This window comes from Delphinapterus leucas, chromosome 7 (genome assembly GCF_059928025.1).
Source record: "Delphinapterus leucas isolate spDelLeu-1000000601 "Yukka" chromosome 7, BTC_Dleu_Yukka2, whole genome shotgun sequence".
Classification (NCBI taxonomy): domain Eukaryota; kingdom Metazoa; phylum Chordata; class Mammalia; order Artiodactyla; family Monodontidae; genus Delphinapterus; species Delphinapterus leucas.
In genome coordinates this window covers 49901081-49926050 of record NC_143135.1, presented here as the reverse complement: position 1 = coordinate 49926050, position 24970 = coordinate 49901081, and the positions used below count along the sequence as shown (strand labels likewise).

The following is a 24970-nucleotide window of genomic DNA, read 5'->3' as shown; positions in this document are numbered from 1 at the left end:
ATATAGTCCTAAATGTACAGCCAGGACTGAGAACCACTAGGATAGTTTGTGCAAATTGGAACTATTTTTTTTTAAAGGAGAATGGATACAGAGAGAAAGGGACAGGGGCTGAGGACTCAGCCTTGGGTGTCACCCATGACTTGGGATAGAAGAATGAACAGGAACCTGCAAAGGAGACAAAGGTTTAAGTATTGTGTATCATATAAATCAAGGTAGAAAAGAATCCAAAGGGGGCAGGATTGGTCAGCATCATTGGTTACTACAGCCATGGGCAGAGGAAGAAGAGGTTTCTGGGTGTGGGTGGTAATGAGGTCCATACCCTTACCTCCCAATACCACTTCATCCCTTCTCGTTCAGGCTGAGAGAAGATGCCCCGGATCTCTGTGAGTGATTTTGTTCAGCATTATTACCAGGGACTACAGGAGGCCTCTCCTGACAAACACATTGAAGGAACATAGCTCAGTTGCATCATAACTAGGGCATAATTATTCAGTCAGCAAATATTTATTAAATTCCCACTGAGTGCCAGGTACTGTTCTGGGCATGGGCTATCACAATAAACCCTCATTTTTACTGTGCTTCTCTCTCACCACTTTCTAAAAAGTTGGAGGTTTCCTTTACCCAAGTCCATCCATCTGGTTTGTCATGAAGCTTCAACTCTGAGACAGACTTGGTAAAGTCCTTAGAATTAATTAGGGAAAAGCACTTTTGAGAAACAGTGGAATCATTAGCACCAGCAAGAAGCTCTGGGTTGAAAATGGTCCTCTTGGTATAGATTTCAAGTCTGTTCCCCGTCTTCTCCTTTTCCTAATCTCCCCACTACCCTTCCACTTATACTTTCAGTGACTATTGACTGGTGACTGTGGTTGGGCATGAAGGAAGGAGTATTAACTGGAAGAGTCCGTTTGGCAGTGGCTCCTGGTTTTTTGTTTGTTTGTTTCAGATTTTTTTGGCAACAGTTTTATGAGGGAGATGAGTAATTCCTTTCAACCTTGATGGGGGGTTGAAAAGTAGACATCAGTGGTGAACAGTTCCTGTGCCCAGAACTGCAGCCTGTGGCATTTAATATCATAGTTAAAGATACTTGCCCCTGTATTCCTGATTCTCTCCATTCTGGGAAGTGCAGTTAGCAAAACTATTTCATCGGTTTCTGTTTCTGTAGCTGTTCTCAAAGCCAGCTGTAAATAGGGCCTCCTGTCTTCCTTAAGGTCAGAGTGAAAGTCTGTATATTTGAGTGTACTTCATTCCAGTTAGCCTGGCTCAGCCACCACTCTGACGTGCTGGTACTTCTCATTCAAGCAGAAGGATTTACTTAGCTTTGGGAATAGACATGTGAGTGGAAGCCTAAGCCATCTCTTGATAACCCCCTCTTCCCTGCTATGGACATTAGGCTGGGATTGGTCAACAGAAGCTTAAACATCTGGTCAGCTCAGTCCTTTGGGGTGGTTGGTATTTTATAGACAACCCATCAAGATTGATTGGCCTCGTAACTGAATTAGCCAGATGTGTGGGCATTGTGTGCCCTTTCCTCAGCCTCCTTCAGTGTTGTTAGATGGAAGCAGACATGCGATTAGCATGTTTGAAGATGGTGTGCTTTTAGCGCACGAACAAAAGCTGCTGCCTTCTGCAGAGACTGTGGCTCTGCCCCAGACGTCAGCAGTATAATTATGACTGCTAAATTCAGCCCAGACCCCAGGCTTGGCTGCCTTGGTCTCAGCTGTCATTTGCAGGAAGGGGAGGAGGGGCACTGAAGCCCGGGGACCCAGGCTCTTATTATAGTTCACTTTGAACTCTGCTTTATCCAGAGTCTCTCCCTCCTTACTGACAATTGCTCCCAGCTGCTTTCTGGTCACAGAGCCTGCTGCCACTTCTGAGCATAGTCTGTGCTGGATTGTAGGGAGCACAGGGGCTGGCCTACTGAAAGCCCACAACATACAGGAAACTTGCCCCAAATGAAAATGAACTAAGGATCCCCATACTTCCAACGTATATGTCACATGCTATTCAGAGCATTATCCCTCATCTAGAAAACCCCTACCTTAGGTTTGCCTTGAACAGAAATCTTTGGCAGGAGTTTTTGCTTTTGCCCTTTTCCTCACCTAACTCTGTACGTGAAATATTCGATATGTTTGAATGTTCATTTCCATGCTTTTGTATCACCTCTTTTCTAACCAGACCAGCCTGCATATTTGCCTTCCTTAGAACACATCAGGCATTTTCATGTCTCTAGTAGCTCTGCTGATGCTTCATATTCTGTAGACATCTCATGCTCAATGTATCCAAACCCAGCCCTCCTCATACTTTCTTCTGTATTCCCTAGTTGGTGAATGGCATCATCATTACTGGTCACCCAAACAAGAAAGTGTTTATAAGTGTCTGATGACTTCACCCTCACTTTCCACCAAGCCCATCTTTCTTAGAGTTTTCTCTCAAGTTTATCCTCTCTCCTCTGTCCCCACTATCCTAGTTCAGACTTCATCACTCTCACCTGGACTATTGTAAGAGACTTTTTGTTGGTCTCCCTACCTCTAGGCTCCTTTCCAAACCTTTACCCTGCAAAACCCTACCACTCCCCTGTTTTGAAACCTTCAGTAATTTCTAGTGCTTGTGAGTTAAGCTCACATGCCTAACCCAGCCTGCAAGTCTCTCTGCAGTCCACCAGGAATCTTCTACCACCCTATCTCCAAGAGGGGCAGGGGACAGTTGTTTGCTTCAGGATTGGGACCAGAGCTTGATAGGCTTACCAGGGGCATGCCTGCAGCCAGGTGGGCCTGGGGACACAGGAACTGTCTCTGCCATAGGCCCACTCAACTACTCATTCCCTAGCATGGAGTGTTTCCTGCCTCCAAACCTTTGCTCATTCACTTTTCTGTGCCTGGGATGCCCTTTCCCCACTTCACCACCTATCAAACCCCTACTTAGCCTTCAAGAGCCAACTCATTTATGTCTCTTCTTGTCACTTTTCCTGGTTTGCCTACAGGAAGTGAATCACTTCTCACTCTGTTACCCCACAGCAATTTTAGGAAGCTTATTTTTGGCCGAGCCGCGTGGCATGTGGGGTCTTAGTTCCCCAACCAGGGGTTGAACCCCTGCCCCCTGCATTGGAAGCACGGAGCCCCTACTGCTGGAGCACCAGGGAATTCCCTAGGAAGCTGTTTTATTGCTTTAAAGATTACAACTGAAGTTTGAAAAAACAGAGCTTAGCATGTGTCTCCTCATATATCCTCTTCCTTCTGTTTATCTGATTCTGCTGCCAGTAGCCCTGAGTAGGTCTCTAACCTGTGGAAGGCCACTCAGTCTCCCTTCCATCTGCTAAAGAGTTGGGGTGGCTGGCTCCCTCCTCGACACCTCCATCTCTACACATACACCATTAGTGAGAAATATTATAGGAAGGAATGCTTAATAATGGTAATTGTAGTAAAAATAACAATAGCTGTCATTTATTGAGTTCTTACTTTGTACCAAGCTCTAGACTAAGGCTTTTCTCTCTTTCAGTACTTAAAATATCTTTGCAAGTTTAATACTCTTATTACCTACATTTTCCATATGCATACTCAAAGGCATTAGGCTGCTAAGTAACTTGCCCAAGCTCCACCACTAGTAAGTGGCAGAGCCACTGTGGTATCTGTGATTATGATCTCAAGAGCAGAGCTCCAGTTATGTTCCTGGAGAGTATACAGGGTTCAGCATAAAATAGGTGCTCTGGAATGTTGGTTGGTTGATCACATGAATGAATGGATCAGTGTTCTTCCCATTGAACTTGTCTTCAGGCTTTTAGAGACCGGCTGAGCATCTGTAGCTTATGCCAAGAAGTATGGATTTTGTCTCATTTCCTAATGCCCAGCTATACACAGACGTGTTCCCTCCCATTCAGTAACAAACTGCCTGGAACTCTTTCCTGGCTCATATTTACAAGAGAATGTGATAAATTCAGTATTGATCCCTCCTGTTCCACTGTAAATTTTGCAAAAGATGATTAAATAGAGAAATAGAGTCTTCAGGCATTGTGGCTCAATATGTTGTGGAGTGGCGTATCGACCTCCTCCATCCAAAGGCAGCCAGTGCCTAGCCCTGCTGCCCCAGACCAGTAATTAAAATCCTGGGAGGCTGGGATTTAAAATCCAATCATATCCCTGAATCAAGCCTTCTAGCCTCCCCATGTGATGAGTGCAATAAGGTAACAGCAGGAGCATGTTTATGTCTGTGCTGAAGCAGTCCCCATAGGGTGGGTAAGAAATGGAGAGTTGGGTAGCCCCGCTGGCTAAATCACTTTGCCCTGACACCACAGCCACTTGTAAGACAATCTGTAGATACATAAACAAGTCCCAGCCAAAGACCAATTTGGACTGTAAGAGCAAAATACCATGCACAAAAATTCACAAATTGTGCTTCAGTGTACACTTCTGTTCCCACAGCCAGTAGTTGGTTTACACAAATGATTTGGCCTTGATTAACCAAAATTTGGCCTTTAGTAACCAAATGTGTGTTTGAATTTCCATAGGAACTCTTTGAATTAACCTGAGCTGAAGTCAGCCTTCCCTGTCCTGAGGCCTGTAATCAAGGCGTAAGATACTATTGAAATAAACTTGTGCATCTGCTTTCAGCAGGATCAGGAGCTCCCTGAGAGCAAAGACAGTGTCTTCTTATTCACCTTTCTGTCCCTGGCACCTGGGATGGTGCCAGATGCATAGAAGGCTCTCCAAAGATATCTCTGAATGAATGAGTAAACACAAATTAACAATCTTGAAAAAAAAAACCTCTGTAAACTGATGTGTAGATAGCAGACCTACCACATTGTTACCCATTCAGAGCTTGAACACTTCCAGTGCTGGGGAACTCATTTGTTCCTGAGGCTGCTTACATTCTATCTTTGGATTTTCTGATGGTTAGAATTTTCTGATATTGAGCCAAAATCTGCTTCCAAGGGTCTTAATTTTACTGTTGGGTTCATGTAGAATAAATCTAATTCCTGTTCCACATGATGGCCCTTCAAATACCTGAAAATTCAGGCATGTTCTCCTGAGCTATCTTTCCTCCAGCCTAAACCTCCAATTCCTTAAACCGTGTTTCTCACATGGCTTCTAAACCCTTTCTTATCTTGATCACTCTTCCCAGAACAGTCTCCACTTTGTCTGTCATCCAAAACCCATGACTTCCCATTTATCTCCATTAATTTTCATCTCATGTGTTTTAGCTCTTAATGTCCATCTTCCACACATGTATTTGGTACTCTTCCCACCCTAATCTGACATCCATAGATATGATGAACAGGCCATCCCCATGTCAGGGGTCAACATGCTGAACCAGGACCAAGCCTTTTTGCTGCCACTGGAAACTTGCTTTTTCTTCACCTCTGATCTGTCAGTCACTCCACCCTGCCGCTTGGGTCTGGTTAGTCCACCAGTCACTGACTAACCCTCCACACTGTAGTGATATGGAGCACACATTTCTCCATTGTGTCCTCAGTGTTGTCCTGAGACACCCCAGCACATGTCTGAAGAAGTCTACATATGCCCTAACTGTACCTGCTTAAGCAAACACATGTAATCCTGATGAAGAAAGGAAATGAGGTTAGTCTGGCATGACTGGGTTTCTGTGAACCCATCCTGATGCCTAGGGATCATCACCATTTCCTTTTCTAGGCCTTCACAAAGCATCCCTTTAGTAATGCATCTGCTTCTGGAGACAAGACACATATGGGTGATAAGTGTGTGATCAGATAAGTACTCTAGGGCTTCAAAGGAGGAAGTTGTCTGTGTAGGCTGCAGTGGTCTGAGAAGGCTTCAAGGCAGGGGAGATGGAGCTGGTCTTTGCAGAATGTTGGGTCTGAGTGGTAGGCAAAGAGGCGTTTGACACACTGAAGAGAATGGTGAAAACCCAGTGTAGTCTAGTCCCTCTGGTCAGTGCTGGAACTGAAAGCTCATGGGGTAGGGCTCGAGGCAAGCAGAAAGAGCCCTGGACTGGAAGGCCTGGGTTCTAGCTTACACTCTCCCACTCATTCTCCATGACCTTGAGCTCTGACTTTCCCCTCTCCAGGCTTTCTCCAGTCTTTTTTTCCCTTATTCTTATTACAGCACCTTCTGCTCTAAAGCTGGTACTCTTTTTTCCATCTCCCCAGCTACACTGTGTATGGCTCCCTTGGAGTCGGGGGAGGGATTCATCATCCTCTTCTCATCCTGACACCACACTATATTGTCATTGTTTCTGTCCCTGTCTGTCTCCTACCAGTCTGGGTTCTCCCCCAGGGCAAGAACAAGTTTGATTCCACTGCGTGCCCAGCTCCTGGCCCAAAGTCAGAACTCAGTGAATTTTAATGATGGAGCCATGAGGCAGTAGCTCTCTGTTCCATGAATTTTAGAAATCCACTTCCCTGAAGCAAGGGTTCCCAACCAGACTGTGTGTGTCAGAGAATTAGGACTTCCAAATGACATTCTGGGGGCCAGCTAGGACTTCTAAATGACCTGTTTGGGGGCTCCCCTGTCACCCCAGACAGGGGAGCCCTGAATGGGAGGAAAAGGAGTTCCATTTCGTACCCTTCTACAAAGCTGTCTGTCCCAAACCTGCCTGTCCCAAACCTGCCTCTGGAGACCCGCCCCACCCCCATCTTGGTTTTGGATCATCTGAGCACGTTGGAAGGGAAGAGGAAAGATGATTTTTAGCTCTTTTTGAGTCATCAGGCCTTTGGAAGGTAGCACTGTGTGGTGGAAAACCAGACCTGTCTTCTTTAAAAAAAAAATTTTTTTATTATGGAAAATTTCAAACATATACAAAAGAGAAAAATAGTATAATAAGTCCCATGACTGTGGGCAGATTATTTCAGTTCTCCCCGCTTCTGTTTTCTCAGTCTTTGTATGATGAAAACTGTATATAAAGGCCGTAACACCCAACAAATGTTAGCCAGTCTCCTTTCACCTTGCTCTTCCACTGGACTCAGTTATCTGTGAAATGGAAAAGAATTATACCTCTCCTTCTTTCTTCATCAAATTCTTATTAAGAATTAAATAGAAGGAAGTAGTTGGCACAAGGTATGGCACATAATAAGAACTCAGTAAATGTTCTCGGTTACCAGGGAGGCTGATCTGCAGGTGCACATGTACGCGGGTGTATGGATTCTGTTGAGAATGCTCAGTGGTTGGTTTAGGGGAAAAGCTCAGGAACCTCAGCTCTGTTCCCAGTGCTGCTGTGCTGCCTGCAGCATTCTGGACAGGGCTCCTCTCTCTCACCTTCAGCCTCTGGGAACACACAGAAGAATCAGTCCATCTCTGACCTGAGGAGCTACACACAGACTAACTCTGAAGATTGAACAGAGATGGACCCCCAGAAAAGGGAGGAGTGGGAGGATAATAGGAGCCCATAGATGATGAGCATTGAGAACTGGAAGGGCGAGGAGGCTTCCCAGAGAAGGGCCCTTGAAAAGGGGGTAGGGTCTGGATAGTCAGGGAGACAAGGAGTGGGGTTCCAGGCATGAGGAGTGTCCCAGACAACATTGTGGAGGTGAGTGAAGGTGAGTGTGGAGATGGGACAGGTGCACGGCATCTCTCATGTGGTCGTCCTGTCTCTCTTGGAGCGCTTCCTTGATGGGGAGCTCGCAACCAAAAAGAATGGATGGCTCCACATTGATGTCTCTGATCATGGGAAAGATTTCCCTTATATTCAACAAAACCTTCTAATTGGAAATAGTAAACAGACTGTTAAACTAGTGAAAATCAGGATGAAGGTGCTAAAGGAGGCAGCAGTAAAAATGGAAAGGAAGAGTGAATGCAGAAGTTATTACAAAGAGCATTGTACAGCCAGTACAATCTTTCTCCCCACCAATAGTTTTCAGGCTTTTTATCTTATTTAGTTCAAACAGAACCCCTAGAGGTAGGCAGGGCAGCAGTCATTACCACCAGAGAGATGAAGCAGGACCCCAGTCATACAGCCAGGGAGTGGTGACCCCCATCCCCACTGGCTCCCAGGCTGTGTGCCCTTTTAGGGGGCAGGGAGCCAGCTGCAGTTAGGGGAAGGGGTGAATCATGGAAACTGCAGTGGTGGTAGATCTGGGTCACTAGAAGGCCCCAATGGCTGATAGAACTGTGGGGGGTGGGAAGGAGTGGGTGAGCATGTCAATATTATTGATAATATAGCCTCACACATTTGTATAGGACAGTTACTGGGTTTTTTTAAAGCTGTCTCATACGCATCATCTTCTTAGATAGTCACAGAGTTAGCAGAGGGCCAGAACAGAGTGGTGTCAAGGGAGGAGGGAGTAACATGCCTCCTCCCCTCCCCATAGGCTTGCTGTCAGCACAGAGAAGATCTGAATCCCATCTCCCACTCTGACTTTAGCACTCTCACCAGGAAGGGCAAGTGGGCCTCTCTCTCCAACCACTTCCTCCCCACTTCCCACCCACAGAGCACTGAGGGTGTCGGAGCCTGACCTGACCTGATCTGTCACCCAGACAAAGAGGTGTCTAGAACCAGCAAAGAGACTGGGAGCTTTGGCCCACAGGAGCAAAGAACATGGTCACACACTTGCTGTGAGAAGGGCTTTTCTGGGTCAGGAAGAACAGCCATGTTGTGTGTGCCCTCAGAAGATAGCACATGGAAAGAAGTCCGTTCATTTGGTAAATCTCATTGAACACCTGTTCTGTGCCGGGCCCTGTGCTGGGTAGTCAGGATATAGCAGTGGATCAGCCATGGTCCCTGACTTCTGAGGGTTCTCAGTCTTGGATGGAGACAGACTGTTTTAACACAGGGATCAGTGTAGTAAGATAGAAGCAGATGGGCCTGTGGGAGCACAAAGGATGGTACCAAGCCTGGGGTGGTAGGGAAACAAGGAAGATTTCCTGGAGAAGAAGCCTGAACTGAGTCTTAAAAGATGAACAGGTGTTTACAGGAAGTCCAAGGTGGGAGTGGGATTGGAGAGAGAGGTTGGGGCTCATGTGAAAAGAATCTGCCCTCAGTTTAGTGGCGGGAACCCCTTGGTAGGCCATGAGCTTGGGACTGGGTTCTGGGCATGTTCAGGGAAGCCAGAATGACCCACCTGTTTCGAATGTAGTAGAGGGGAGTCTCTTCTTAAGGAATTGGAAGAGCTCATCATTAAGGTCTTTTTCCACTCAGAAAGCCTATGATTATGTCAAACCTAAGCAGGTGCTGTACCAGAGAAGAGCAGCAGGCTCCCTGAGACCCCGTGGGCCAGGCCTCCTCTCCCATGAATACCATTTCCACTGCCTTATCCTGCCCTGGGTGTTGAGACCCAAGCCTGTCACTGGCACCAGCCAGGACCGGTCCAGGACCATCCACCCCCATCCTACTTTCCTGGCCCGAGCCCTATTGACAGATCCCCCAGAATCTGAAGGAATTCAAGACAAATGGTTAAGAGGATGGAGTTAATAAAATTTGAAAAATTGAGGCCTGTCACTCCACTAAACTTTTTTCAATACCACTGACAGAAACATATTTCCCCAATGAGTGACCTTCCACAGCTGTAGGGGGCAGGTGCAGCCGCAGCAGTGCTGCCAGGGAGCCAGTCTGCTGTTTATCACATATTATAAGCTGGGACACACTAATCTGAAGCAGGGAGAGGAGGGGAGGGGTCCTGCACTATACTGCCTGGGGTGCTCCAGGTGTTGGCCTGAGCCCCAGACAGCCAGTGGGAGGTGACGGATGGCCTGCGATTAGCGCTCCCCACCTCCGCCCAGCCCTCTGACTTACTTCCAGAAGCCTGACCCTCTAGACCAGCTGCTTGGCCCGGAGGGGCCCTGGGTGGGAGGCAAGGGGAGGTCAGGCCAGGGCATGGGCCATCCTGATGCCCCTGGAGACGGCAGGCGGGTGAGGCCCAACGTGGTTATTTATTGGAGTGTAATGGTTTGTGGCCGTTGGTCGTGGAGGTGAAATCGATCAGTTGTAGAAGTCAGGTTCTATCAATTATTACAGCAATTAGTCAAGCCAGAGCATCAGAGCGAGGGTGCAGGGGCTGGGGGACTAATATTAGATGGACATTATCCATGATGCCCTTGCCTCAGCCTTCCTAAAGTGGGAGCAGCCGTGCTGCCCTGAGGCTCCAGAACCTTGGGGAGCCTGGCTGGCTTTCCCGCTCGGGGTGGCTGGGGTGGGGCCTAGCTGAGAGCCTCCTGGGCTGGTGACAGGCCCAGCCCTGCTTTAAAAGGCATCCGTGTGCTGGCTGGCCCCGGTGCAGAGATGCCCTACCTATCCCCATCCCATCCTTTATGAGAAATGACATGACTCCTACTAGAAACTACTCAGTGGCCAATGTTTATGGCACACATTTTTCATTCTGTAAGCAAATATAGATCACTGACAGCACTTGTTTGAAGCTTCTAATCTCACCCTCTGGTCTTCCACTATCTTCTTCTTTCACCTCTCTTCCTCTCCCCCTCCCCTTCTCTCTCCCAATTTTTTTTCCCTCTCTTAACCATTTATCTTTTCTCTTTGTTCTTCTCTTCTTTCCCTTCCAGAGGTCTCTCCCTCATCCCCCTTCCACTCTAGCCCATATTTAGTGACAGAGCTCCCCCTGAGGCTACCTGAGAAAGGAGAGGCCTTTCCACTGCATGACTGTAGCTCTCTTTCGGCCCTCCCTAACTGTGGTCCAGGAGCTTTGGGAAAGGGGAAGATGATGTCTGCCACTGCCCGTCGAGTCCTCAGTGCCGAGCACCAGAGAGAACAGGGCTGGGCTGGCAAAACTGGGCCAGGCGAACAAGCCCCTTAGCGCTGTGTTCCTTCCTGAGCCTCCACAGTCCTGCTGTCCCTCCTTCGGCACACTGATCACACTTGTCCTGAGTTGTAGTTGCATGGTCACCTCTGGTCCCCGTTAGCTTCTGGAGAGCTGGAATTGTGCCTAGACTCGAACTCTAGATGGCACCTAATCTTTTTTTTTTTTTTTTTTTTAATTTTTGTCTGCGTTGGGTGTTCGTTGCTGAGCGCGGGCTTTCTCTAGTTGCAGCGAGCGGGGGCTACTCTGTTGCAGTGCACAGGCTCCTCATTGCGGTGTCTTCCCTTGTTGCGGAGCACGGGCTCTAGGCGTGCGGGCTTCAGTAGTTGTGGATTGCGGACTCTAGAGTGCAGGCTCAGTAGTTGTGGCGTACGGGCTTAGTTGCTCCACAGCATGTGGGATCTTCTCAGACCAGGGATCGAACCCGTGTACCCTGCATTGGCAGGCAGATTCTTATCCACCGCGCCACCAGGGAAGCCCGACCTCATCTTAAAGACAGGAAGAGGAGCCTGCAGAAGAGAGAAGGAACAGTCACAGGGTGTGAGGAAAACCTGAAAAGTGGTTTTTAGAACTCAAAGGAGAGAGTGGCCAAGGTATCAGTTTCTACAGAGTAGTCAAGAAATGTAAAAAAGAAAACTCTTCATTGGCTTTGGCAGTCCCCCATCTTCCTATATACAGGGCCCTGATACACAGTGCCCAGTAAGCACCAACAGAATTGAAAGAAAAAATGAGGCTCCAACTGAGCATCTGAGGACTTGCCTGCTAGTTAGGAAGAACCCAGGCACCCTCCTTATTAGGAAGGTTGTATTTTATCCTGTAAACAGTAAAAAACCACAGAATGATTTTTCACCAGTGGTGTGTCATGGCTGCCCTGGTGGGAGTGTGGAGAATTGTAGTCGACCAGGGTTCGACTCCTGCTCCAAACAAATGACTTTGTGACCTTGGCTAGTTGTCTCACTCCTCTGAGCCCAGTTTCCATGTCTGTAGCATGGTAATTTAATTCCTGCCCCTCAGGATGGTTGTAAGGATTTAATGATATAACGTATATAAAGTACAGAGCACCGTGCCTAGCACATAGTAAGTAAATACCAGTGGCTATTATTCTTATTATCATCACCACTTCTAGATATATACCCGAGACATGAAAACATACGTCCATGCAAAGACTTGTACACAGATGTTCGTAGCAGCATATTCATAATAGCCAAAAGAGGGGAACAACTCAAATGTTCATCAGCTGGTGAATAGGTAAACAAAATGGGGTACGTCCATAGAATGGAATATTATTCAACCATAAAAGAAAGAAGTACGTGCTATATTCCTACATTCATGTTGTAGCATGAATGGCATGTGCTGCAACATGGATGAACCTTGAAAACATGCTAAATTTAAAAAGCCAGACTGAAAAGACCACATGTTGTATGATGCCATTTATATGAAATGTCAAGTGTAGGCAAATACAGGAACAGAAAGTAGGCTAATGGTTGCTGGGGTTGAGGGGAATGAGGAGTGTCTCTGATAATGGTGACGGGGTTTCCTTTCAGGATGATGAAAGTGATCTGGAATTAGATAGTGGTGATGGTGTATGATGTTGTAAGTGCATTTAAAACCACTGAATTGTATATTTATTTTTTTGAATTGTATACTTTAAATGGTATGTGAATTATATTGTAGTAAAGATTATTTATATTAATATTTTATACCAGATTTCTATTAGAAAATAGGATCATGTATAAAAGTATTAATTTTTCTTATTGACAGTAAGTTTCCTTGGCCTGGATCATACTTTCTGCTCTCTGTTCCTTTCCCCTCGTCCTCCCACACCTCTTCTCTGCAGCCCAGGCAGACAGCCACTTGTAAATGCTTAATGAATGTTTGCCATTGTCGGTAAGTTTATAGTCCTTTAAGAAGCAGAGAGTTGGGCTTCCCTGGTGGCGCAGTGGTTGAGAGTCCGCCTGCCGATGCAGGGGATACGGGTTCGTGCCCTGGTCTGGGAAGATCCCACATGCCGCGGAGCGGCTGGGCCCGTGAGCCATGGCCGCTGAGCCTGCGCATCCGGAGCCTGTGCTGTGCAACCGGAGAGGCCACAACAGTGAGAGGCCCGCATACCGCAAAAAAAAAAAAAAAGAAGCAGAGAGTTTCAATAGGAATGATTTTATATCATGATATAAATGTTTCCTCAGCCTGGGATTGAGAAACACTGATTTTTACTGTCCATCAACAAACAGTGGCTGGACATCCCCCCGAGCCAGGCCTCGTGGTGACACAGCCTTACCTGTGTATTTAGTGTCCCCAGCCAACTTATTATATCCTGTGGCAGGGACTGTGTCTTAACCCTTCTTTACTTCTAGACAACACTTCCCTAGCAAAAAAGAAGATCAAGGAATACTAGTTGACCACTACCTTAATGTTCCATTTAACACATAGTTCTTGAGAGAAGTGCTTTTAGAGCAGGGCCAGATCTGAGTCTTCCATGTTCCCAGGCCCCACTCATTCAAGATTTGGCAAATTGAATGGAATGGACAGTTTTTGAAGAGGAGGGTGAGGTGCTCAGACCTAGGCTTTGGGAAGGAGATTCTGATAGCATGGGGGTTAGAGCAGCCTTTCCTCCACGACTGCCTGTCCACAAGGCTTTGCACCAAGTGGACACTTTATTCAGGGCTCATCAGCTGCCGGCACTTGAAAGTGAGAGAAGGTAGATGCATGGCCCCCAGCAAGCCTCTTCTTTTTGTTATACTTAAAGTTCTTTGTCTTCAAATCATAGGAACTAATGATTGGAGGAAATGCCTGCCTGAGTGCACAAACTCACCAACAAGTAGCACCGGTGAGGGCTGGCACAGCCAGGTTGCTGATGAAGACCAGAGGACTCAGCTGACTCTGGTAGGCAGGAAGTGTCCAGAAGGAAGAGAGCATTAAAGGAGAGGGAGAGGCAGAGAGTAGAAAGAAGGGGGCCTTTTCACTGTTATTTCGTATATTCTGTGCTTTAGATTTTTATATGATTTTGATGAATGAATATTCATCTGTGTACAAACGAATTTGATAATGCGGGCATTTTAATGAATAACGCACTGGTGTTGGGGTGTATTAATCTATGTGCGTGTTTGGTGTATTTTTTAGCATGTTTGGCTGTGTGTATTTTTGTATGCACAGCACACCTGTGTGTGTGTATAGCATATCTGTGTGGGTGGCACCTCTCTGCGTGGGTGGTGTGTTTCTGCACGTGTGCATGCCCATGTAGGAGCCTCAGTACCCTGACCTCTGTGTCAGAGAGGACTGAGAACTCCTCTCTCAGAGTAGCTTAACATGTATTTCAATCTGTTAGGTTTCTGTTGCTCCATATTTCTGTGGGCATTCCTTACACTGAAATCAAGGCACAAGCCACCTCTGAGGGAAGGCCGAGAGCCCACTGATCACTCATAGAGGCTCTATTTCTCCTTCTCCTCCTGCTAGGAGCTAACCCCCTGCAGAGGAATGAAATGGGACACACACCCTTGGATTATGCTCGAGAAGGGGAGGTGATGAAGCTTTTAAGGACTTCTGAGGCCAAGGTAAGTCTCAAAGAAAGGAGAAGGCCTGTGGGCACTCCATGCTGCATTTGGTCTTTCACTCATTAAATTATGTCAAGCTCCACACCAAGGGCCACTTCTCCTTAGGGGATTATTGTCTATTTAAATTGAAATCCAACCCCCACTCTCATCAAGAATAGGAAGCTGCCCCTCTTCCTGACCAGGAAGAGGCCTGGGCCACTTCTGGCTTCTGAGGACTTTCAAATTCAGTTTTTGAGGTAATGGACCTTCCAGCTCCTTTTCATAGGAGGAAGAACAGCAAGACATAAATCTCAGCCTAAGTACTATTTCCTCAGGCCTCATGTATTCTTTAGCCTCATCAAGTAATCCTTTCCCATCATCACTCCTTCTAGAGCTATTCCCTGACCTCTTCCCTCCACACACACTCCAGAGAGCCTTGTGTGGAATCTGAGCCAAAACAATCTCCATCTTCATTTGATCTTCTCAACCAGACTTTTGAACCTTCTGAAAACAGGCTGCCTTCTGCTCCTCTCAGCTACCCAATTATATCTCAGAAAGTGCTTGGCAGAATCCAAGAACTAGAATCACAAATCTCAGAGCTGGCAGGGACCTGAGAAGTCATCAAGTCCGGTGATGGGAAACCTTATCGAAGTCTAAACAAATAAGTCAGAGGAAAATAGAGCTGTTCTTGTTGAAGGAGAGGTGGCCCAGTGCCCCGCCCACCAGACTGTCCCTACCCCCCAGGTAACCTCCCTGAAGGCTGTGCTGTGGGCACACATTTTAAATCTCTGAAACCTAAATCAAATGACTTCTTTTCCTCCTGGGGAGACTGGACCCCAGGGATGTGGTGTGACTTGCATTTGGTCCCAGAGTGAGTTACTGTTAAAACCGTAACTAAGACTTGGACAGGAGGTCATATAGTAGGTTCACTGGCAGGACTGGAACTGGAAGGCTTGGTTTCTGACTCTCAGTCTTGAGCTCTTTCCAGCATCATGGAGTCTCTCATTGGCAAACTGGCCGAAGTGCTTTGAGATGATTAAGAGTGACAGGTCCCACCTAGTGGCACATATTCTCTGTGTCTTGAGTAAGAGCACTTAGGTCACCGGACTAAGACAGACAAGACAGGGGTTGTGATCCCAGCTCCCCCACTCACTGACTGGGTGACCTCAGGTGAGCGCTTCCCCTCTTGAAGATCAGTTTACCTTTGTGAAAATGTGACTAAGTGGTTTCTAAGGTTCCATTCAAAATACCATTGTCTGTGTAGCAGTCAGGATAAACTAGGTCATGGTATTGTAACAACCCAAAATTTCGGAGGCTTAAAACAGCAAAGATTCATTTTTACCTCACGCTACACATGAAGGTCAGCAGAGGGGGATTGTGCTCATCCTAGGTCCTCAGGGACCTGACTGGCAGAGCAGCCACCCTCTGAAATACTGCTGCTTGCTTACAGAGAGGAGAGAGTGCTCTGAAGGGCCTTCCATCTGCAGCTAACTGCTCAGCCTGGAAGTAGGACCCTTTACTTCCACTCACAACTCACTGGAACTAATCCCATGTTCCTGTCCTGTAGTTGGGTCAGCTTCCCCCATGCCATAAGGAAATCCCTGAGCACTGTTTCAAGTCACCTCAGGGACTGCCTCCCCATCATTATCTCCCTTTTCAGGCCAAACCACTGTCCCCTGAGAGCAAGCACTGCACTTGGCCAAAAGTACCCATATTTGTCAGGTGGTGTGACATAGGGCAGGCCCTGGTCTAGTCATGTAAAGCAGGAGAACAGGCCACTTAGTGCCAGAGCGGGTGGAAGGGTTAGGACTGCAGAGGGACCCTTAACAAAATTTGGCTGCCCGAGAAATGGCCTGATGTCAGCCACATCAGTACAAAGCTGGTGTCCCGAGTGAATAAGTGGCAGTTGCGTCCTCTGTGCCAGTCAGATCCTTCTGGACCACAGAGGGCAATTGCAGATGCTACCTTCTGAGTAGACTGAGCTCTTAGAATCTGTGCAGAGGGGGGCAGTAAGGAGGCAAGCAGAACTGTGCCATGAGAAAAGGCCGAAGGCAATGGGGCGTCTGGCCCGGAAAGGAGAGATGCACGTAGACACAGGGATGACTGTGGGGGGATGGGAGGAGAGGAAATTAATTCAGTATTAGGACTAGGACAGAGCCAGGCCTAACGGATGGCTGCTGCAGGAGGAGCTCCCTCACAGAGCTGTGACCCCAGGCAGGGACTGCCTTTAGAGGCTAGAGGACAACTCAGAGCCAGCCCAGGGGTTCTGTCACCTCTCAGCTGGAAGACTTTCTCTGTCGTCACCTCTCTGCACTTGATCCCTTTACCCAGTCTGGATTTCCTCCTTCCGAAATGTTCACCTGTCTGCTGAGCACTTCCACTTGATTGCTCTGCAGTCCCCTCAAATTCTACCCACGTGAACCACCCTCACCTCTCCCTGGATGTCAGCAGCGTTGTCTTTCTCTTAGTTGCTCAGCATCTCCATGGTCACCCATTCTTTCTGCTCTGCTTTTTTCCTCCAAGCTGCAAAAAACTGCCTTTTCAAAATTGTGCAGAAGAGTTTTGCGGAAGAGTTTCAGGGGAAGAACACTGCTTTAGACTGGGTTCTGTCTCCCTCTGCCAGTAAGTAAGCAGCAGCTGCTCCTTTCTGAGTTCAGGCCCCATGTCAGTAACATAATGATTCAGGCCTGGAGGGTGCTGAGGCTCCAACCTGAGACCTCATCTCCTGGCTCTTTGTCTAGACATAGGTTACCACCACTCTGATCTTATCTTCCTCCCCTGCTTTCCATCCGGCATCCCCCTGCCACCCAGCTCAGCCTCTTCCACCTTCACCTACCTCTATAGTCAGTTATGGGCTCTTTATAGAAAATTTGTAATTATAAAAGTCATCTTTCCCATTATGGAAAATTTGGAGAGTAAAATGAAGAGAATTAAATAAGTCAGTACATATTTATGAATGACATCTGTGTGCCACGCTCTCAGCTAGATGGGAAGAAGACAGCTGGGTGAAACCCTCAAGGAGGTCCCAATCTGGTGAGGAGACAGGCAAGTAAAGCATGACACCACCAAGTCATCAGTCCCAGGGAAGGCCAGGGACAGGGACTATGGAAAGCCAAGGTGGCTTCTAATACTGCCTGGGAGATCAAGGAAGGCTTCCTGGAAGAGATGTCAACTGAACTGAATCTCAGTTAAAAACGTTTTAGCCTGATAGCGTGACTACCTGTACATAACTGCTATTAATGTTTTTAATTATTTATAATAATTGTAGGTACCATTTATCAAGTGCATCTACGCACTCTGCCAGGGTTCTAATATATATTTTTTCTAATCCTGTAACAAAGCCATGAAGTAGCTCTTATTCCCCACATTTTACAAATGAGAAATCTGAAGCTGAAATAAAGCAGGTGACTTTAGAAAATCAAGCTATTATTAGTAACTATTGGGATAGGAATCAGAGATTTCTTCTTATGATACTACATTTGCCTTTTCTGGACCATATCTATATATATTTATATAAGTGGTCTTTTTTTTTTTTTAACCTGGTTAGTAGCCTACTGTATAAACCGCAGGGGTCTCAAACTGGCAGCCATGTTTTATTTTGCCAACTTTTTTTTTTTTAATGTGAGTATAATGCCTTAGAGGTTGGAGCGTGGACTCTCCAGCCACAGGCACCTATTTCCTATTGTATTATGTGCTTGCCTGTCAGACATTTATACATTGTACTTGGTCCTGAAGGTGTTATGAGTTATGATCCTAGTTCCATATTTGGAATCTGCTTTTTTCACTTATTATTTCTTGATGATTTTCTCACTTTAGAATTATCCATAAGCCTAATTTTTAATTTTCTTCTGCCTTTTAAAATGTGTCACTCACTTATCTAAGAATCTCTGTCACCTTAGGTGGCTTAAATAAGTTTCTCCTCATGGCTGGTTTGCTCAGTTCTCTCAGCATTCTCTGTGTGCGGAAGCCCCCTTGGGCCCCCTGAGAAGATCCAGAGGTGGATGAAGCCCAGCTCCTGTCTCCTGAGCTGGCTGTTGGGAGAGGAAGATGGGGAGAGGCAGGCGCTCTTAGCTCTGATACGCACAGACTGACTTGTGCCTTAGGAGGGGTCCATACAGAGTTTGTGGGGGCCCCAGGAAAGCATGGATCACCTCCAGACAGAATAAGCAGGGCAGGCTTCATAGAGAAGATAACTGTGATCTCACTTTGAAGGATTTCACTAGCTGGAGAGTTTAATACTTAAAGCTTAGACCATTTCCACATCTTAACTAAGAGATGAAGGAGAGGTAGAAATCTATCTCTGTGCACACGATGGCAGATAAAACAAAAATATAGGGAGCTATTCCATGATGAATATTCAGCTGAGGGGGACGTGCTTGTGCCAGCCCGCATCTCCACTCCCAGATCCTCACTCCACCGAGACTCACGAGGAATTTATTGCTCATTTTAATCACATCCAGAAAATGAATTGGCAGGAATATTAGGCAGATAGGCCTATCATATATATCTTATTTGCATATCCCAGTGACAGAATCACAAGCACATTTCCTATCTCTGTATTTTTTCATTTGCTTCAGGGGTAGCTGGGGATGCAGTGCTCCCCTGAGCCCCTCATTCTGGGCTGCAAGCCTGGGTGCTCCCATCAGATCTGAAGGAAGCTATCAGGAGAGAACAGGTGAGGTACACAGGAGGGTAAGAGAGTTATGTTCCTCCTGGCTTAGGGTGAAGAGCTATCCCTTCCCTGCCTTGCCCAACCTGCTCCCTGCTTCGCATCTCATTTCGAGAGCCACTGTGCCGCATGCCTGGCTCTGTGCTTGGCCCAGATGGCCCAGACAGCACCATCTGACCTTCGTTACAGGTTCTCCATGGGCCAAGAACAGCACTCCATGCTTTACGGGGACAGGCTTTTGCTTTCTTTCTTTTTCTTTTTGCTTCTTTTTTTTTTTTTTTTTTGTGGCTGCGTTGGGTCTTCGTTGCTGCACGCAGGCTTTCTCTAGTTGCGGTGAGCAGGGGCTACTCTTCATTGCGGTGCGCGGGCTTCTCATTACAGTGGCTTCTCTTATTGCAGAGCACAGGCTCTAGGTGCACGGGCTTCAGTAGTTGTGGCACGTGGGCTCAGTAGTTGTGGTTCGCGGGCTGTAGAGCGCAGGTGCACATTGTGGCACACAGGGCTTAGTTGCTCTGCTGCATATGGGATCTTCCCGGACCAGGGCTCGAACCCGTGTCGCCTGCATTGGCAGGTGGATTCTTAACAACTGCGCCACCAGGGAAGTCCCTTCTTTTAACTTCTCAAAAACTGTTTGTTGAAACATATTTGTATAAAGTACGCATAAGTATACAGCTCACTGTATTTTTACAAGCTGAATATACCTGATCAAGAAATAGACTATTACAAGCACTCATTTGCATCATACTCCCCTCCAGTCACTACCCATCCCTAAGGGTAAGCATTGTCCTGATTTGCTTCACTTTTACTTTTACATAATTTCAAAGATAGTACAGCAAATTCCCATAAACCTTCACCCATAATACCAGTTGTTAACATTTTATTGCACTTGCTTTATTACTTATGTATATATAAATAATATATATAGAGAGATATGTATAATTTTTTCTGAACCATTTGAGGGTTAAGTTATATACTCGATACCCCTTTACCCCTAAATACTTGTATGAATTTCCTAAAAAAAAAGGGCATTTTCTTATATAATCTCAGTACAATCCTTAAAATCAGAGCATTAATATTGATATTAACTAGTCTATAGATGTTATTCAGATTTCACCAGTTGTCCCAATAATTCTCTTTACAAGAAAAGAAAATTCTGGATCTGAAGCTGGATTCAGTTTTCATGTCTCTTTGGTCTCCTTTATTTTTTAATTTTTTTTAATTAATTTTTTTTTTTTTTTTTTTTGGCTGTGTTGGGTCTTTGTTGCCGCATGTGGCTTTCTCTAGTTGCGGCAAGCGGGAGCTACTCTTCGTTGCGGTGCGCGGGGCTTCTCATTGCGGTGGCTTCTCTTGCTGTGGAGCGTGGGCTCTAGGTGCGCTAGCTACAGTAGTTGTGGCACACAGGCTCAGTAGTTTTGCGGTTCACGGGCTCTAGAGCACAGGCTCAGTAGTTGTGGCACACAGGCTTCATTGCTCCGCGGCATGTGGGATCTTCCCGGACCAGGGCTCGAACTTGTGTCCCCTGCATTGGCAGGCGGATTCTTAACAACTGCGCCACCAGGGAAGCCCTGATCTCCTTTAATCTGGAACAGTTCCTCAGTCTGTCTTTCATGACCTTGACATTCTAACGAGTACAAGCTGGTTATTTTGTAGACCATCCTCCATTTGGGTTTGTCTAATGTTTCCTTATGATTCAACTCAGATTATGCATTTCTGGCAAGAACACCCTCTGGTGTTTATTTTCAATAAATTCGTTAGGTAACCCCATGCTAAAAGTAGGAATATGAAATTTGTGTTTTAAGTCTCATCTTCCTAAACAGGCTCTGAACTTCCTGAAGGCAAGAACAGGTCTTTTCTTATCTCCAGGGTGGAAAGTGCAGGCACTGGAGTTAGACACAAGGGTTAGTGTTCTGCCTTTATTACTTGCTACCAGTGGGACCCTGCTTTAATTACTTCATCTCTGGACAGTGAGGGAGGAGGAGATCCTCTGAACTCCACAGGGCTGTGAGACTTAGAACAGTTGGCTCTAAATCAAGCAAGACTCATCAGTCCATGTTCAAACTAGTGAGTGGAAGTTTGAGGAGTAACAGGATATTTTCACAGTCACTGAGTCCCACCCCACAAGGTACTTATTAATTACAAAGGGAAAAATGTTGGAGAAACTTAGCACAGACCACCTTAACCAAGTGATCAAAATTAACATCCCCAGCCACAGGTACAGGAGCATCACGTGCCTCCTGATGTGATGGACTGAGGAGAACATAACCCATTTTCTCACCTTAGCCACTCCTTGCGCCTCTTAACCTTCTCTCACCACTGTTGTCTCTGGATCAACCCAGCTATTTGCAAAGGAATGACATGATCTGATTTACATGTTAAAAATATGGCTCTGGCAGCAAAAGGAGGATCGACTGGAGGAGAGGAGAATGGAATCTGGGATGCTGACATAGTGGTCCTCAAGTCTGATGGGACTGATGCCTGCTCTGTGCCCAGCTTTCCTCTACAAGGATGTGGATTCTGAGCTAGTTCAAGAGACTTTGAGTTCCCTTAGGTGCCCCTCTTGTCCCCCAGTCTCCTCTCCTGTCTGCTCTGTATTTCCCAGGCTCCTTTGTTGCACCCCTGGGCTCCTCTTGTCATCACCCCCCTTCTCAGAACTCTTTCCATCATCCCACACCCCTCCAGTCTCATCTGTTGCCCCATGGTCCCCTTTGTTGGCCTCTGTACCCAGTCCTCTCTGTCCCCCACAGCTTCAGGGCATGGTAGAAGCCCTGACTGTGATGTAAGTTGGGGTTGGATCAGGGAGTCAGGAGGATGGGGCATATCTGAGTGTGTGAGCAGCCAGTGGGCTCTGCCCTGACCTCCCACAAGAGACAAACTGCAACTTGGCCTCTCTTCTCTCCCCTCCTCCATGCTTATCCTGTTCTTGTCCAGGGTCTCATTCTGCCTACCACCCCTACCCTAGCTCCTCTCTCAGTGAATGTACTACCAGGTTTATTATCAGACCTGTTCCTGAGGAATGCCCAACAGTAGGTGTGCTGCCATACCCCTTCTCCCTGTAACCCTCCTCTGCAGAGCCTCTCTGCCCAGCCACCCACTTCCTAGCGAGAGCCCAGCTAGGCTTCGCCTCGGCCTCCCAGGCCTTTCCTGTAAATGCACTCAGAGCCAGGAGGGGTGCCATATTAAATCAAGAATGATGGAAACCAGTGGCCATGATTATCCAGCCGAGATGAAGCATTGGGAGCTGGTTGCTGCTAGCTCCAGGTGAGGGCTTCTGAAGCTAATTGCATGTGGCTTTTATTAAGAAGATGATCACTCCCCCGCTCTTGCTCTCCTGGGTAGCTTCTTGGGCCTCTCAGCCCAGTGCCCCCTACTTTTGCAGGCTGGGTCATCTAACCTGTCTTCTCCTCCAGTGGAATCCTGTCAAAGCAGGGCCTTGACCTCAGTCCCTGTAGCCTTCCTCCCCATTTCCTCAGAAAGCCGGGAACAGCAGTAGCCCACATTCATAGACCCTTACCAAGTGCCTTCTCCCATCCTTCTCTCTCCTCTCCCCCAAATAGAATATATACAGACCAAGTGTTTTCCTTTCCTAGGTTCTTCCATTGGTTAGTTTTCCACAAGCCTGAACTCATAGCTCATGCCTTAAAAAGACATTCATTCATTCAGCATATTTTTTAATATAAACTCTGTGCTAATAAGCATTAGGAAAAGAGCATGAAGCAGTAACCTTCTACCTGGTTTAATCCCATTGTCCTGTACATTTTTATCAAAAAGTCTGATCCAGTTTCAGAAGTTTCTCTGAGGAGATGTACATAGGGCTTCAGGCTGGGAGGGAGTATGCTAGAATCAGGATGTGCTCAGATTTAAGCCATAGGTTGAATCTTTCCCAGTGCCATCTAGAAAGCTCCTGAGAAACCAGCCAGATCACAGTGCAACCTTTCCCCCATGCTCACCCCCATAAAAGTCAAGAACCCTTTCCCACTGCCCAAGAAAATAATAGGAATACTAAGATAACCTAAAATCATGACAGTGAAGTCGAGTTATAGGAGGTAGAAATATTTCCCTGAAAAAGACTTAAGGAGGCCATGGTGGCCGTACCCAAACCAACAAAGTGGTGGGAAATGTCATGTTAGGCTTTGCCTGTAGCAAAGGAAAGAAGATATGTTTTGTGAGGCCCCACAAAGAAAGTACCTAGATGTGGAGTTCTCTACCATGTAAGGAAAATTGACAGGCAGAGCTGAGCCACCCCAGACAGTAGAGGCGTCCTGAGAACTCAGTTGGTGTTGAGACTGTACCCTGCAGACCCAGGGTTCCTAGGGGGAGAAGCCTCAGGAGCCACACTGGGGCAAGTGGGGGCATCCACGTGGACTTGGCCTCTGGCTTCTGCTTAAGCCGGAGCAACTGTTCCCCTTATCTGTGGGCTCCGTGCAGATTAAATTAGTTAAAAGGGTTCCAGCACCAAAACAAAAATAAACAAACAAAAAAGGCACTGGGTTAGATAATCAGTTATCAAAATGCAGCAAAGGAGAAGTTACATTTATCAGAGGCCTGCCACGGGCCAGGTACTATGCTGGCCACTTGAGTCTTTCACATAGCGACTTCTACATACACATTTGTTGTATGCCAGAGACCTGCCAATTGTTTTGTATACATCACCTCACTTAATCCTCACAAGGATCCTGCAAGGTAGGTGTGAGTACCATCATCGTGTTAGAGATGCGGAAACTGAAATTCAGGGAGGTGAATTAACTTCCCCAAGGTCAGCTAACTAGTAACTGGATTAGGCGAGGTCTAAATTCACATCTTTGTGGAGCAAAGCTGCTTCTTTCTGCCACACTGTGTGCCCCACTGTGAGCCAGAAGAGGAGTCAAACTCCAGATGGGGACTACTATAAGAATTCAGTGAGACACTACACATAAAGTGCTGAGTACCGTGCCTTTCACACAGCAGCTGTTCCACAAACGGTAGTTACCTCATTAGGTTGGCAACATGTATTGACTTCTTCTGTGAGTAGGGCCCTATGCTAGGTGCTAGAGCTATAGCAATGAATAAAACATGGGCTTTGTCACTACGGACCTCATGTGTGGAGTAAGGAGATATAAACAGTCAGTTAAATAAGTGCTCTGGAGGTCCCAGGGCCAGGGCAACAGGCTCCTTAGGCAATTTGGTATTTAAACTGAGATCACTTAGAGGTAGGTGGGAATAGAGAAGACTTTTGTGCTGAGGGAGCAATGTGAGCAAAAGGCCCAGAGGCAGGAATATCCATCCCTGAGGGGAAGTGACGAAACAGACCTAGCAAACCCTCCGAGGCCAGCTTCCTTCTGCAGCCAGACTGACTGTGAGCTGGCCAGGCCGCTGGCCACTGCTGTACCAGCAGGTATGTGTGCATCTCACCATCAGAGCCTTCCACCCCAGTGGACTCGAGTGCTGAGAGGGGCTGGGTGGACAGGGAGGAGGAGGCAGATATATGGCTGGAGTTGGCAGAGCCAGGTGATGTATGTGGCGCCTGAGGGAGCTGCACGATGACGCGCTGGATTCCAACCAGCAAGTGTTGCTCCACTGGGATCAGCGCCGAATTATTGCTCGTATGAAACCCCGGAACTGATGGGAGCTTTCAGTTACAGACTGATAGCAACAGCCGAAATTGGATTGTTCGCTATTTATTTTTTTTAACTTCTGTCAAGGTCACTACCTTAACAGGAAAACACTGCCCAAGCAGCAGGTATTTTTCATCCACTCTCCCTGCAAGAGCAATCTGCAGCCACAACTTTTGTGACAGGGCCATACCTTGGCAGCTCGCTTTCTAGAAAGCTGTCAGTATTACAGGGGCCCTAGGGGAAAGAAGCCTCCTGAAGACCCAGGTCTTTCCATCCCACTTCAAGACCTGTTTCCTTCCCCCACCCTCCATCCCCTGGCCTCCATAAATGCTTTATCATCAGACCCACACACTCACCCCTCTTTGCCCAGTCTCCAGATAGTCCCACAGCTCCCACCTAGCCCAGTATTCCAGCTCCTTCAAGCCTCCTGTCTCCCAGAATTGTTCCGTGCTTTATGTATCCTTCCCTT

General features: G+C 46.9%; 1 protein-coding gene across 6 annotated transcripts in view; it reads left to right on the top strand.

Moving 5' to 3' along the window:
* CLPB (ClpB family mitochondrial disaggregase) overlaps nt 1-24970 on the top strand; it is a 176500-nt gene that overhangs the window by 91944 nt on the left and 59586 nt on the right. For all 6 annotated transcript variants that reach the window (XR_016393826.1, XR_016393827.1, XR_016393825.1 and 3 more), the window contains one exon: nt 14165-14262. Coding sequence is in view for 3 of the 6 variants with exons in the window: in XM_089915254.1 (XP_089771380.1) it covers nt 14165-14262 (98 nt within the window). In the remaining 3 variants the exon portion in view is untranslated. The remainder of the gene's footprint in view (nt 1-14164; nt 14263-24970) is intronic.